Source organism: Myxine glutinosa, chromosome 4 (assembly GCF_964187855.1).
Source record: "Myxine glutinosa chromosome 4, kmMyxGlut1.1, whole genome shotgun sequence".
NCBI lineage: Eukaryota > Metazoa > Chordata > Myxini > Myxiniformes > Myxinidae > Myxine > Myxine glutinosa.
Genome location: NC_136264.1, coordinates 31864255 through 31880617, shown reverse-complemented (window position 1 = coordinate 31880617; position 16363 = coordinate 31864255). Strand labels below are relative to the sequence as shown.

The window sequence follows — 16363 nt, the reverse complement described above, 5'->3', positions numbered from 1 at the left end:
AGGATAAAAGTGACTGGTTGAGAAGAGTGATGGAAATGAATGTAGAAGGAAGTAGAGGACGGGGAAGACCGAGAAAGACTTGGCCAAAGATGGTGGAAGAAGAAATGCGGGCAAGGGGGTTAACAAGGAGAGATGCAGAAAATAGGGTAAGATGGAGAAGATTGTCATTGGGACCGCAAGGCTAACCCCCGCTCTAGCAGGGAAAATGGCCTCAAAATGCATGTTGTTGTTGTTGTTGTTGTCCTGGAGTACAGTGCTATCTCCAAGACTTGGGGAAGCTGCCAGTAAATTTGTCCATTTATCCAATAACGGCCATAAATCTGAGTGGCACTTAAGTTACTGTAATGTTTTGGATGACCAATGGGGTACAGATATACCCCAAATCGCGTTAAACTTAAAAGTATTTGTTCTCTGCTATCGTCCGAAGGTTGATGTACGATGCTGAGGGATTTGGTAGGGAATTTGAAATGATTTTGGAAACCAGGGTGTTCTAAAAGAGCGATGAATCTTGTAATGTTGCTGTCAAATCGCCATAAATCCGTTTTCTGGGTACTATTGTGGCATCTGGAGTGAGCATTGTCTTGTAAAAGTGATGATCCGAAATTGCTTAAGTTCATTTATTACTTGCAAAATCGAAGATTTTTCAAGTATATTGGTCGGTTGCGTTTGTTATTCTGTCTTTCTTTGTTTGTCACTGGCCTACAGGTCACAATTCTAAACCGATCGTCATGAAACTTCACCAAGTTGTAGGGGTCGTCACAAATGAGAAGCCTATTGATTTTGAGGTCAAAGGTCAACTCGAGGTCATACTTCCGAAATCGTCAATTTTCATCCGATTGACTTGAAAATTTAACAGCATTTGCATAGTGCCTCACTGAATTGGGAAACAAACTATTTTTGAGGTCAAAGGTCAACTCGAGGTCAAACTTCTAAGATCATCACTTTTCAACTGAAAAATCATCACTTTTCATCCTATTGACCCGAGCTTTGATCAAGATAGTCAATTTTAATATTGATGAAGTGGACAATTTGCTGGATTAATGGCAACCATTTTTGGGGGAAGGGGTTGGATTTTGCAAGTATCGTGCTCTGCATGACGTCTTCTTGTTTATTTATTTATTTTTTCCTCAATATTGCAGCATTTGACGTGAAATGGTTTTAAGTCAGGTATACCGAGTACAAACAAGTTACAGTGCATTCAGGAAGTATTCAGACCCCTTTACTTTTTTCACATTTTGTTATGTTGCAGCCTTATGCTGAAATCGTTTAAATTCATTTTTTCCCTCATCAATCTACACTCAATACCCCATAATGATGAAGAGAAAACAGGATTTTAGAAAGTTTTGCAAATTTATTAAAAAGAAAAAACTGAAATATCACATTGACATAAGTATTCATACCCTTTGCTATGACACTTGAAATTTAGCTCAGGTGCCTCCCATTTCTCTTGATCATCTTTGAGATGTTTCTACACCTTGATTGGAGTCCACCTGTGGTAAATTGAATTGATTGGACATGATTTGGAAAGGCACACACCTGTCTATATAAGGTCTCACAGCTGACAATGCATATCAGAGCAAAAACCAAGCTATGAGGTCGACGGAACTGCCTGCAGAGCTCAGAGACAGGATTGTGTCGAGGCACAGATTTTGGGAAGCCGACAAAAAAAATTCTGCTGCATTGAAGGTTCCCAAGAGCACAGTGGCCTCCATAATTCTTAAATGGAAGAAGTTTGGAACAACCAGGACTCTCCCTAGAGCTGGCCGCCCGGCCAAACTGAGCAATCGGGGGAGAAGGGCCTTGGTAAGAGAGGTGACCAAGAACCCGATGGTCACTCTGGCTGAGCTCCAGAGATCCTGTGTGGAGATGGGAGAAACTTCCAGAAGGACAACAACCATCACTGCAACACTCCACCGATCTGGGCTTTATGGCAGAATGGCCAGACGGAAGCCTCTCCTCAGTGAAAGACACATGAAAGCCCGCTTGGAGCTTGCAAAAAAGCACCTAAAGGACTCAGACTGTGAGAAACAAGATTCTGTGGTCTGATGAAACCAAGATTGAACTGTTTGGCTTCCGTCTGGCCACTCTGCCATAAAGCCCAGATCGGTGGAGTGTTGCAGTGATGGTTGTCCTTCTGGAAGTTTCTCCCATCTCCACACAGGATCTCTGGAGCTCAACCAGAGTGACCATCGGGTTCCTGGTCACCTCTTACCAAGGCCCTTCTCCCCTGATTGCTCAGTTTGGCTGGGCGGCCAGCTCTAGGAAGAGTCCTGGTTGTTCCAAACTTCTTCCATTTAAGAATTATGGAGGCCACTGTGCTCTAGGGAACCTTCAATGCAGCAGAATTTTTTTTGTCGGCTTCCCCAAATCTGTGCCTCGACGCAATCCTGTCTCTGAGCTCTGCAGGCAGTTCCTTCGACCTCATGGCTTGGTTTTTGCTCTGATATGCATTGTCAGCTGTGAGACCTTATATAGACAGGTGTGTGCCTTTCCAAATCATGTCCAATCAATTCAATTTACCACAGGTGGACTCCAATCAAGGTGTAGAAACATCTCAAAGATCAAGAGAAATGGGAGGCACGTGAGCTAAATTTCAAGTGTCATCGCAAAGGGTCTGAATACTTATGTCAATGTGATATTTCAGTTTTTCTTTTTAATAAATTTGCAAAACTTTCTAAACTCCTGTTTTCTCTTTGTCATTATGGGGTATTGAGTGTAGATTGATGAGGGAAAAAATGAATTTAAACGATTTCAGCATAAGCCTGCAACATAACAAAATGTGAAAAAAGTGAAGGGGTCTGAATACTTTCTGAATGCACTGTACGTACGTGTTAACTTGGTCATATTTTCTTACTGTGACTCTTTCTGTTTGAGTTGCCTTGACTTGCAATGATGTGTACTAATTTGCTTCGCCATTCTTGGGGAAAATGCTCTTGTCGAGGAAATAGCGGAGATCCCAAATTGGTGCTGTGTTTGTAATCGACATCGGCGCTGTCTCCCATGTCCACCGTTAGGCTACCTCTCGTGCTGTCGCTTTCTCGACGATAACCAGATCATCACTAGCTCCGGGGACACCACATGGTAAGAAATCTTGCACCTAGTTGTCATCGAGTCTTGCTTTGTTTCTTGCTACGTATCTACTCTGAGCTCTATAATATGCCATTCTGTTGTCAGGTGTTTTGACACCACCTGTGCACGCATTCTTTCTGCTTGTCTCCTTCGTTATTATTTCTCCTTTTGCCTCGATGTCGGCAGCGCCCTGTGGGACATCGAGACCGGACAGCAGACGACGACATTCACGGGCCACACTGGCGACGTAATGGCGCTCTCTTTGGCCCCTGACATGAAGACGTTCGTTTCCGGAGCATGCGATGCTTCGGCCAAGCTGTGGGATATACGCGATGGGATGTGTCGGCAAACTTTCTCTGGACATGAGGCCGACATAAACGCCGTCTGTGTAAGTATTTGGTGTGCGCAGGCGCAGCAGTTTTTTTTTCTTTCTTTTTTTTGCATACTGAACCGAGGCTCGTGAAAGAGCTAACATTTATTTCACAAACAAATCAACCAGACAAACAAAATATATAAAAAGAGGGAGTGGAAGACAAGATGGGGAGAGAAGGGGAAGCACACAAACATAACATTTGAGAGCAGGGAGAAGTGTGGGAGGGAGAGGGCTTGGGGGGAGGAGGCGTGGGAAGGGAAGGGAAGGGGGGGGGGGGGGGGGGAGAGGTATAAAACATGAGACCAAGGACTTCCAGGACAGAAGTTGGTATTTCAAAAAAGAAGTGTAGGATTTTGGCTGATTTGCTGATTGAAAAAGCAGTTTGCTGATTGAATATCCCAAAATGATAGTTTGTTTGTTTACTACGAGAAAGTAAATATTTATCCGCACCTGTTTGTTCTTCTCCCATTGTTTATTTTGACAGCAGAGCATCAAACTCTATGCGACGGTACAAAATTGAGATATTCAAACGGTGACGTTAAACTCTCCAACTCATTCGGCCAGCTTTTGAAATTGGAATTTCTAACATCCTCAGACAAGTAGTTACAAATCCATTTTTTGAAAGTCTTTGGCGTCATAATGCAAGAGGCCCTGTCTGATGTTGCTCCATTTTCGAGGGATGCTGGTGATGCTGCTGCCTGAGATAAGCTATGGTTCGGTCAATGTTGACCTGCAAATTTTATTATTCATTGTAAAGGTATTTCTGCCAACTACCTGCACACGTTAACATCCTCTTGAAATCCATTTGACTACCTGCACATGTTGGCATCGATTTAGATTGATTGTTTTTGTCAGATGTTGATTGATGTTGGCAGATGTTGTCACTGCCACTTCGAGAAACTTTAAGTTACCCATCGTCCATTTAATGAATATATATAACAAAAAAAAAAACGAAAGGCCAGGCAAACCTTGATCGACTCTTGTTTTTAATTGTGCTGCCCCGTTATTGCAATCACATGATACTACTTTGATTGGTATCAGCAGGCTTTTTCCTCCAGCGCATGGACCTGAAATTTTTGGCTTTGGCTTTGTCAATTTATTTGAGCATGGTGGTCGATTACTCGATTATGAACCTGACTGGTGCTTTCATTGCTGGGAATTATTTGCACGTCATTTGCTTTCTTCACCATTTGCATCCCTGTTCTCGGTCACTAACAATTCCAATTCCAGTTAATTCGTGCTGTGACCAAGTGAAAATAAAAATCAGTTTGCCAAGGCCACTGCCACAGGGTAGCAGCTGCACAGACTGATGGTGTATCAAAGGGGAACAGGGAGACTGACTTTGCACATGAGTTGTTGTTTTGTATGCATCCTGTGGCTGCTGGTTGCATCATTTTTCTCGGAGCACGTTTGTCTCGTTGACGCAGTGCCCCAATTACCAGTGAGCTGGTACTCAATTTGTCGACCTCGGAAGGATGACAGGCTGAGTCAACTCCCCTGGTGTTAATTCAACGATCGACCGGGATTCAAACCCAGGATCCTCGGATCCCGAGGCAGCAACCTAACCGTTAAGCCAACACCAGGGTTATTAGGGGAAGTTGTGGGGTCCTTGAGAATCCGAGTGTGTGGAGTGGGTATGGGAGAGGGAATATGGTTAGTCAGCACTCTTGAAAGGCTGTGGGCTTAATGTGATCGACATGGGAATGGGAATGGGAATGGAGGAGGGGCGAGAGGGAGGAGAGTCTTCCATAGATGAGGGTTGGAGGTGAGGGTTCTGCTGACTATTGGGAACGGTGTAACCATTAAACAAGGAATTTCCATCAATACATCAGTCAAGAGCAGGCTTCTCTTTGTGTGGTGTTCCATATCCTTTTTGCAGAGTTTGGGAGACCTACCCTATCAGGAGACACTCATATCTTTCACATTGACAGGCAGGTTCGAGCAGATGACGTGGTAGGCTTGGCTTAACGTTCCTTCCAGAATTGGCGGCGTCCTGTTTGATGCAACGCCCTCCTTCCAAAACACCAGTATATCCATATTTACATTATTCCTCGTCCGGGTAAGACCCATATGACATTGTTGCGACGCAGCTAAACTGTCAGTTGTCTGTGCAGAGTAAGGAATAGTAAAATGCTACATTTGTAAAGTCAGTCTGAGCCCATCTCTCACCCATGATGGCAGTCGTAGCCATTATTTCTCACATCGACCACTGCTGTTTAAAAAAAGAAAAGAATAACAAGGATGTTTTCTGGCCAGTCTAGAGCAGGCATCTGAGGCCTAGCGTTTTGGATGGCAGAGCATTGCATATATTTGAACGTGTTAAAAATGCAGCGATTCAAGCATAATTTCCCTTTAACAAGGTACGTTGGACAAAGTTTCCCTTTCACAAAGTGCTCTTCCATTGAACACGCTTGAACAGTCGATACACAAAAAGCACTTTGTTCTAAAAGGATGGTGAGTAAGGTCTTCAAATGGGAATGAATTTATATATCTAATTTGTTGTTTACACCGATCAAGACTCTTTTAGCATTTAGGACAGACATTGGTAGAACATGTAGACCAGCATTTCCCAACCTGGGGGAAATTTTAGGATTCCAGGGGGGAAACTTATTCCAAGGGAAATACAATATTAGCATTCGTGTAATATTGTGCTTTCGTGAATAAACCTCAAATATTTAATTCTTTTGTTCTTCGACTTTTTACTTAAACATAAACATTTATAACATCGTCGGGAAATAAAAATTTATATACAAGAATTTTTTTAAATAAAATTTGTGTGTGTGTGTGCGTGCGTGCATGTGTGTGTGTGTGTTGCTTTATTTTTATGTTATTTATTATGTTATTTATGTTAAGTGAATAAATTTTGTGTTTTGGCTACTTTTTCCCTTCATATATATATATATATATATAGGGGGGGAGGGGTGGGGGGAAACCTGGACGGTTGAATTGGTTGAAGGGGGAAACGACAGAAAATTAGGTTTGGAACCACTGATGTAGACCCAGTGATTTTCCATTTCCAACAAACCTAAATTTCGTTTCATGTTATCAATGAAAAGAAGCATTTATTTGTGCACTTGCATTGACTTTAAAAAAAAAAATTTTTTTAGTCAAGACCGAACTCTTACAAGTAATTGAAATTACTATATTCTAAAATCCCCCTTGCTTTGCTGGGGCTTGCTATGGTAGGCAGCCACCTGTTATTCCTGTACATGGCTTTGTAGTTGGACCAAAAAAACCACAAGCTTATCATTCAGGGAGGAACTATTTATGAATGAAATTGCTGCTCAATGTCACAATTGAAGTACATCATGGCCATCATTTTCGTGATTGGTGGAGCCAAGCTCTCCCTCCTGTCATTGAGTGGATGCTTGTACTGTGAGAAGATCCGCTTCATGTCATTTCTCACCATTGGCGTCCAATTGGCATCTCTGGCGATGGCTGCCAGATGTGGTTATCGGCATTCCATGGTCAAAGGCTTCCAGAAAGTATCGATGCTTATTCATTATTGGCATGGGGATTTCCTCGGTATTTACCTTGTTGCCGATGAGCCGCCACTCCAGGATCTCAGGGGTAGGTTCTCAGGATTCAAGCCAGGGATTTGTTGATAGTCTTCGATATTATGGGACAAAGAGCTAAGCTACCGGGGGTCAAATATTCTGACTGCTTTGCAACCGGAAGAGGCAGCATACTGCTCGATGTGGTCGGCATTTTTGATTCCTGTTTGAAGCGTTGTATTTCATTTATTTATTTGTTTATCCCATTTTTAGCTCACCAGGACTTTATTCCGGTGAGCTTATGCGACCGAGCAGTGTAGGTAGGTAAGTCAGTCAGTCAGTGAGTGAGTGAGTGAGTGAATGACTCTGTAAACGCTGCAGTTATTATCGCTTCAACCAAACACACGATGTTGCTGAAACTTGGCCACAAGCTTCATAACCGACGCCTTATGAAGGTGTATTGACCACATCAAAATCTCCCTTCATTGGCGGGGGTCTACGAGGGAGGGGTTGGGGGAATGGGTGTTTTTGACCCCCAAAAAAGATATTTGCTCTTTTCTCCGAAACTACACACACAATTTCAATGACAACTTCATCACAACCTTCATTGCCCATGATGTACCAAAGTTTGTTCATGGCATTAAAAATATCATTGATTGGTGTGTCCCGTTAGCAAGCAGCTTGCTTGGTGTGTCCCGTTAGCGAGCAGCTTGCTTGGTGTGTCCCGTTAGCGAGCAGCTTGCTTGGTGTGTCCCGTTAGCGAGCAGCTTGCTTGGTGTGTCCCGTTAGCGAGCAGCTTGCTTGGTGTGTCCCGTTCGCCAGCAGCTTGCTTGGTGTGTCCCGTTAGCCAGCAGCTTGCTTGGTGTGTCCCGTTAGCGAGCAGCTTGCTTGGTGTGTCCCGTTAGCGAGCAGCTTGCTTGGTGTGTCCCGTTAGCGAGCAGCTTGCTTGGTGTGTCCCGTTAGCCAGCAGCTTGCTTGGTGTGTCCCGTTAGCCAGCAGCTTGCTTGGTGTGTCCCGTTAGCAAGCAGCTTGCTATCGCTTGCCAAGCCAGAGTTTCCGTATCAACCGCTTTGCAAACTGCTCGTCTAGTCACTCGGCAAACGGAGCAACGCGATTTTGTCCAGGTAAAATGAGGTTTGACTTTAAACAAATTGCAACAGAATTATGAAATAAAGAGTACGACTGAACAGTGAACACACAACTTTATGGCTATTCAGTTTGTTTCTATGTGGATTGTTATTGTATGCTACATGACTCTCAAGGTGCTAATTACATTATTTATATTATCGCCATAATCATGATAATGAGGGTCCCTATCGGGTTTTCCATTATTGCCCGGGCCTAATACCAACACTCAATGATAATTGCACAATATCCGCACTCCCCAAGGGGTTTTGTGAATTTCCACCCCCATTATGTTGGAATAGGGTCAAGTGAGCTTCTAGATCGAGAAGAGCTGACATCGGTAACTTGCTCTTTTCGTGATGGTCGCACAGCATCGCCTCCCTGTGGCGTGGCACTGGCAGCGGAGAGCTTGGCAGATTTATCTATTTTTCACGCTTCTTGCAAGACAATGTTTAACTGTGTCAAGTCCTTTGTAGTCAACACTGGTAACATAACTTGCAGAACAGAATATTTCACAAGTGCACTTTAACGCTTAGCTCTTTCAGAAGCACATGCAAACCTCAATGGTGTCTGCTTTATTTTTACCTTCGCCACCGAAGGTGGATGGAGGTTTTGTCTAACCCCTGTCTGTTTGTTTGTTTGTGAACAAGATATCTGAAAAAGTTGTGGACAGATCTGAATATGGATTCGGATACAATAATTATTTAATTTTTAAGTGATTCTTCACCATTGAGAGATTGGGCGAAAAGCGATAAATAACATATGTTAAAAAAGTTGTGGACGGCTTATGACTAAACTTGGTAAATGAGTTGGTTCGGTGACGAGAACAAGCCGATTAGATTTTGGTTCAGGTCCGAATCCAGATCCGGCCTATCGGTGGGATACAAAACGTAAACTGTTGAGACTGGCAGAGGTATGCGCTCTACCGAGTGCCCTTCTAGTTTCCTTTGGGTTTAGAGATGTCATTCTATCAAATCCAATTCATCATCCCACGGTCTTTCTGGGAGCCTCTTCCCCACAGTGTTTAACTGTGATGTGAGTGCAAGCACAAGTCATCCAGCTTTCTTTTTCCTAAAATCCGTCAGTGCCAGTGGGTGGTGTATTTCGTCATCTGGATGATGCAAAAATACAAGGAAGAGTAAAATTTTAAATGGCAGGTGGGGAAAATATGTGGAAAATGATGGGATTTAGCACAAAATGTAATTATTTTGATTGCTACGAGTACGTGCATGCATGCTCACCTACAAAGGAAGTACTTTGACGCGGCACTTTGTACATCAACATAAACATTAAACACACCAGGTTTTTTTTTCTTTCTTTCTTGTATTTTAATAACTCTTGGCAGCTCATTTGTATTTCAACGAATTTGAACCAAAGTTTCGCATGCACGCACATGTGACGATCAGTATTTTGTTTTCACCGCCAATTATATTTTCAGGGAAAATTGACAATTTTTAACAACATGGGGCGAGTTTAAAATGAAATTTCACTTTGAGCCCTCTAAAGATTGTCCGACGCAACTTTTATTGAGTAGTTGGTTCCGGCAATCGAGATCGAGATTGACAGCGAGTCTGAAGCTGCTGCGTTTGACGTGGGGTGGAGCATTGCCCGTGCGACTGAGTACAGGAGAGTGGAATTGGGAGACTAGGTCATTCAGTTAATACACATTGAATATCGAGATAGTTTTTTAAATCGATGCGATGGGACTTTATGGAAACCAATGTATCTGGGATATGCTTGAGCAACTAATATTTAGCGGCTGTTTGTAACAGTCGGTGGAAAAAGTCTGTCGGATGCCATCGAGCAAGATTAGAGTTGCAATAATAGATTGGTGATGCTCACGTTGTATGAATTGGAACGTCTCTTGTTTTGGTGATCCGTTGTGACGTCGTGAAGCCGGTAAGCAAACAGAGCGACGACGTGCCCGAGCTGCATATCAAAGGAACGCTTCCGAGATTTTATTTGTTTCGAAAATAAGTTTTTTTTTATGCCTCCGCCTTTGTAGTCGCCACACACATTATGTTTTTGGGTTGTCCGTCCGTACGGACTACACCTTGTTTTTCTCAGCAACCACATATCCCATTGAGACAACTTTCAGGGTCGGAGCTACACCCATGCAGAATGTTTTTATGATAAATGTGATGCCATCGGTCACATGCAGCCATCTTGGATTAAATGCAAATAATAATAAAAATATTTCTCGGAAACCGTGGAATGGAAAAAATTGAAACTTGGCACATTGTCAAGTACTCTCAATAGGGAACAAAAGCATGATGGCATCATCGGTGAAATGGTATACCAGCCATTAATGTTTTAATCGAATGCCCGCCCTATCCTAAAAATCTGAAATTGCATGCACTTAATCTGACCCATTTGGATAGAAATATGAAATTTATGACATGATAGGTCACTTGGTTTGGCAGCCGTATTGGATTTAACATAAAACCTTCTCCCAAACCACCGAAGCGATTGATTCAAAACTTTACATGTGACATCGACTAGGCATGGCGATTAAAAGTTGATCACGAAAACGTCATCAGTCACATGGTGTGGCAGCCATATTGGAATGAAGGAAAATATGAAATAATTATATCTCAGAAACCACCCTATCGATGCGAAACTTTACAAATGTCATCGAACACCATTGCTGCATGTAGTCTGAAAATGATGATGTCGTAGGTTTGGCAGCCATCTTGGGTAGAAAAATGAACCATATCCGATCAACGCAAACGTCACAAACATGATCCTCTACCCATACATGTGCAGAATGTACATTTTTGATGTTATGTCACGTGGTTTGGCAGCCATATTAGCTTGGAAGGCTTTTTTTTTTTCATATATATATTATTATTAAACCCTTCTCCGTAACAGCTTCACCGATAGATGTGAAACCTGTCCTGTGTTGAAAATGTGATACTTGACAACAGCTGAAGGGATTTAAATCAAACTTTATTTTTAGGACAGTGAACGAGGGCATCTACCCGTTGTCACGGGCAGGGACTATGCGGAGACATATTGGCGACGCGGTCGCATTGCTTGGGTTAATGCTTGGTGCTCATGCAGGAGTTGAAATCCAGTTGGCGGAGATGACAGCGAAACAATTTTGAGTGAAGATATTAACATCTGGGTAACTTTGGACAAAAGCTAACGATATGATTTTTGAGGGGTAGAAGCAGAGGGGGGATTATACCTTGAGGCACACTAACGGATATGGTGCACAGGCTTGGACAGAGCTACAGCAAGTGGCTGAACAGGAAGTTACAAGAAGGAATGTCAACTCTAAGAAATGGAAAGTTCAAGCTGACCGCAGGCGATTGACAATTTTACTGTACATGCAGTAAAATTGTCAATCGCCTGCGGTCAGCTTTAACTTTCCATTTCTTAGAGTTGACATTCCTTCTTGTAACTTCCTGTTCAGCCACTTGCTGTAGCTCCCCCCGATTTACTCCAACTGTAATTGGCACCCAGCCGTACTGTGATGTCCATACTTGGCTTTTTCAGCATCATTGAACACAAACATTTTTAGATGCTTTTGCTTTTCATTCTTTCCACTTCCACAACGCAGTTCTTCCCGAATGGCCGGGCCTTCGCGACAGGATCTGACGATGCCACCTGTCGCCTCTTTGACCTGCGTGCTGATCAAGAGCTGATGCTTTACTTCCACGACAACATAATCTGCGGAATCACCTCCGTTGCCTTTTCCAAGTCGGGGCGTCTGCTGCTTGCTGGATATGACGATTTCAACTGCAACGTCTGGGACACTTTGAAAGCCGAACGCGCAGGTATTTGGGAGAATGGTGGTATTTGTTGTGAAACTTTTCTCCACGTACTTGAGCACATTTTTAACTTGCTTGCTTTGCCTTTAATTACCTCCGCCACCAAAGGTGGATGGAGGTTATGTTTTCACCCCTGTCTGTCCGTTTGTGAACAAGATATCTCAAAAAGTTGTGCACGGATTCGGACGAAATTTGGCAGAGATGTAGCGTATGTGACAAGGACTAAATGATTAGATTTTGGTGAAGATCCGGATCCAGCTCGTATATATTTTTAAGTGATTCTTCACCATTGAGTGATATGGCCAACCAGGTGGAGGTTTGCTCTCTAATGAGTGCCATTCTAGTTGCATTTGAATTGATCGTGTTCAAGTCGGAATTCCGTTGCAGAATGTCATCCATTATCTTGCGTTGAATAAGTAAATACCAAATTTGCTTATTTGGCCGTTTGTCTGTATCCGAGTGTGGAACTTTGTCTCCAGCGCTTGGTTTAACAGAAGCCCCACTCCACAACGAAATATGAATCCCTTTATAAAATGCCAAATAACTTTCACTACAGGTTGTTAATTCGTCATAATTAGCTGCGCTATCTTCCACACTCACCTTAGTTGGGCAGCTTGCAAAGAGATTTTGGAAATATGGGACATGTCAGCCAAAAGCCTCATGCTTTCAGAATTCGTTCCAGCCCGGGTTTGAATCCCAACCCGGCTATAAACTGTCATTCTGGTGTTTCACAGGTCGGGTGATTCATCAATGTGTGTGCCGTCCCTCCAATGGACGTTAAACTGAAAGTCCCAACTGCCGGCATTAGTTGTTGGATGTTAATGATCCCCACTGTCCTTTGCGAAGAGTAGGTGAGCTATCGCTGGTACAAAGAAGAAATCAAATTTCTGCCATAACTACTGCTGGGTTGGCAATAGCAAATCACTTGGTATCACCGAAGCTCTGCGAGAGTATTTTGTATAAGAATGAGAAATTTTTATTTTTGAGCGGCCCCAACAAAAATCGATAATAGATGTCACCTAAAAATCGCCGATTTATAAAACTTCAAAAACATGCCTTGCTACACAGTCTTTTTTTTCTTCTGAAGATGACGAATATGATTATAAAAGGTTGTTTGGTTATCTAATTGATGACGTCACTTGGAAATCAATGTCGAAACGCCTTGTTATTCAAATTAATTTCTGAAGATTACTTGGGTTTTAAGATTGTCTGGTTAAAAATATGCGAAGAACTGGAACGGCACTCGGTAGAGCGCATACCTCTGCCAGGCTGAACAGTTTGTTTTATATCCCACTGATGGGCCGGATCTGGATCTGGACCTGAAGCAAAATCAAATCGGCTTGTTCTTGACACCTTCCCAACTCATCCACCAAGTTTTGCCAAAAGTCGTCCACAACTTTTTGAAATATCATGCTTTATATCGATTTTGTCCCCTGGTGTTGTCCCCATGCGAATCCCTGGTGTTGGGCTAGCGGCTAGGGTGCCGGCTTTAGGATCCTAGGATCCTGGGTTCGAATCTCGGTCGATCGCCGAATTAATGCCAGGGGGGTTGACTCAGCCTGTCATCCTTCCGAGGTCGGCTAATTGAGTACCAGTTCACTGGTAATTCCCTGTTTGTCGTTGAAGGCGGCAAAAAGGGTTGGCGGCAGGAAGGGCATCCGGCCGTAAAACATTGCTTCAGAAAGGGGACCAAAAAACAACAACTACCACGGTCCCCGAAAAGGCCAACCCCCGCTTTGCGGGGAAAAATGGCCTCTAAACGGTGGTTTTTTATATCGATTTTGTCCCCTGGTGTTGCCCCTGGTCCCTGGTCCCCTGGTCCCCTGGTCCCCTGGTCCCCTGGTCCCCTGGTGTTGGGCTAGCGGCTAGGGTGCCGGCTTAGGATCCTAGGATCCTGGGTTCGAATCCCGGTCGATCGCTGAATTAACGCCAGGGGGGTTGACTCAGCCTGTCATCCTTCCGAGGTCGGCAAATTGAGTACCAGTTCACTGGTAATTCCCTGCTTGTCGTTAAAGGCGGCAAAAAGGGTTGGCGTCAGGAAGGGCATCCGGCCGTAAAACATTGCTTCAAAAAGGGGACGGAAAAACAACAACAACCACAGTTCCCGAAAAAGGCCAACCCCCGCTTGCGGGGAAAAATGGCCTCTAAAGGTGGTTTTATATCGATTTTGTCCCCTTCGCTAAATGGTGAAGAATAAATTTAAAAATACTCGTATCCGGATTCGGATCTTCACCAAAATTGAATCAATTCTTCCTTGTCACACACCCAACCTGTCCACCGAGTTTCATCTGAATTCGTCCACAACTATTTTGAGATATCCTGTTCGCAGACAGACAAGGGTGAAAACTTAACCTCTGCCCACCTTCAGTGGCGGAGTAATTATTGGCATGTCTCTCCCTGCAATCTGAACTCAAACCATCCTGGTTGCCTCCAAGTCCGATCCGGTCTTCCTGCCATGGTGACTTGTGAGCTTTTGTGTCCCAACCAACCCCCTGCCCCTTAACCTCCACGTGTACATTATCTGTACGTCCCACACATGGTAGTATGTTGCTTTTTCACCTGTCTTGCTTTTCCATGAATATCAATTTTGTTGGTCTTGCCTTTAAATTTCAAGCACAGGTAGTGCACTTTATTTCAATTTTTGTTGTTTATGTATGTATTCATTGAAATGCAACGCTTGTAAGTAAAATTCAGTAGTTGTTGATCTGTGGCTCACCTCCAAGTGTGCGTACATTGCCACAGGTGTACTTGCCGGACACGATAACCGTGTCAGCTGCTTGGGAGTGACGGATGATGGCATGGCTGTGGCCACGGGTTCATGGGACAGCTTTCTCAAGATCTGGAACTAGAGCGACCCATGCGTTCCCCTCGCAGTGCTGTGCCATTCACGGGTGCGGTCACACACCGCCGTTGGCTGCTGTGTATCGTCGGATCTCGGTGAACAAACGTTGTGTAGCACAGCTTACAAGGGGAGGTCTGGCGAGGTTTGGGAGGAGGCAGTTTGACGACAGGGTGCTCACGAGTGGCGTGTTTCGGTCAATTTGGGGAACGTATGCCACCACCTGAGCATTTGGAGGATTGGGAGAGGATGGGGTCGGGTCACTACATTGTCAAATGACATTCTCATGATGGTGGTTTTATGTATTAACAATTATTAACCAAATTTTCGCTTGCCAATCTTGGTCTATTCCACACGGGAGAAATGGAAACGGTCATTTCCAGTTTGTTTTCGTGTCTGTGCACGAAATGACGTTAAGTGGAGAAAAAAAAAATCTGATTTTCGTCATAAACCAGATTGATTGATCCAGTTTAGGAACTGCACAGATTTAGGATCTCCTTTTGAGTAGCGTTGTCCAAATTAGTGGGTAGAACCATACTGGGGACGGGAATGCGGAAGCTTGTCCTTGCACCGGAGCGGGGGCGTTGCCCCCCTGCACGTGCTGAGAGTGTCGAAGCCGTGGCTGCAGGCTGCAGTCTGCGGTATCGAGCCCAGCTTGCATTGATCGTTGTAGATATGAAATAATCATGGTGTATCTATAAAGTGATATCTAACTTTTGGTGTTCCGCATTTTCCTTTTTTCTAAACCTCGCAAGACCTGAATTGTGGAACGTATAATCTAATCGTGGTATTTTGCCTTTACCGCGGGTACCCATTTGCCAAAAACGTGTTTGAGCAGCAGTGAGGTTTGTTCCAAGTGTAGCATGCTGTCCCCACCCCGTCCCCCATACCTCGCCCCATTCCAAACAATTTCTTGCTTCCGGTGCATGGCATACTACGGCATCACCGAAATAACTGTGTTGATGTTTTGAAGTCGGACTCTTTTACTCTCTCCCCCTCTCTCTCTCCCCGGTCCCATCTCCCCTGCACGCCGTGTGCTTTTTGCAGTATTTGCCAAGATCTGGATTTTTTGTGATACTTTATTCTGCCAAAACCCCTGTGCCATGGAAAACTAAAAATGCCAATATTGGCCAAAAGGCCGAACAGCTGACTGAGTTTGCCACTGTATATATATATATCTGGTTTGTTGTGCTGATTTCAGGTTTGGCTTCCTTCCGTATCCCCGAACCTCCTCGACTCTCGGCTTTCATATAAATTAAACAAGACTCGTTTTCTTGTTTTGGCTCGCCCTCGCACCCGTTCCCTTTGAGCCGGCCCGTGCGGGTAAGCTCAAGCTCTCTCGTCAGCACAGCCATGGTAAGGTATCTCCATTTGTACACATGCCATAGTTAACATGTTGCTTCCGCTTACTGTGACTGAAAGGTAACCCCATGTAATTTTGTACTTTTCTCTACCCCTCCCGCTCCCCCTCCCTACCTGCTTCCCTTTGGTCAATGGTCATTTGCCATTGTTTTCCACTTGCCTTTACTATATATTTGTTTTGGCTTCTAGGTCCCATAATACATTTGTATAGTGCATGGTCATCCTTCCCCTGCTGACCCTACACATTTTAATATGACAATAAAATTGCATTCTTGGCCAAATGGTGTCTCGGAATGACGTCGTGCTGGAAAGTGCTGTGAAATTT

General features: G+C 43.9%; 1 protein-coding gene across 2 annotated transcripts in view; it reads left to right on the top strand.

The window, feature by feature from the left end:
• The window catches only part of LOC137424575 (guanine nucleotide-binding protein G(I)/G(S)/G(T) subunit beta-1), a 93205-nt gene extending 76886 nt beyond the window's left edge, over window positions 1-16319 (top strand). For both annotated transcript variants that reach the window (XM_068112163.2, XM_068112164.2), the window contains exons 7-10: window positions 3015-3081; window positions 3256-3457; window positions 11627-11843; window positions 14580-16319. In XM_068112163.2, the coding sequence (XP_067968264.1) occupies window positions 3015-3081; window positions 3256-3457; window positions 11627-11843; window positions 14580-14686 (593 nt within the window). In that variant the 3' untranslated portion in view covers window positions 14687-16319. The remainder of the gene's footprint in view (window positions 1-3014; window positions 3082-3255; window positions 3458-11626; window positions 11844-14579) is intronic.
• The last annotated feature ends 44 nt before the right edge of the window (window positions 16320-16363 follow it).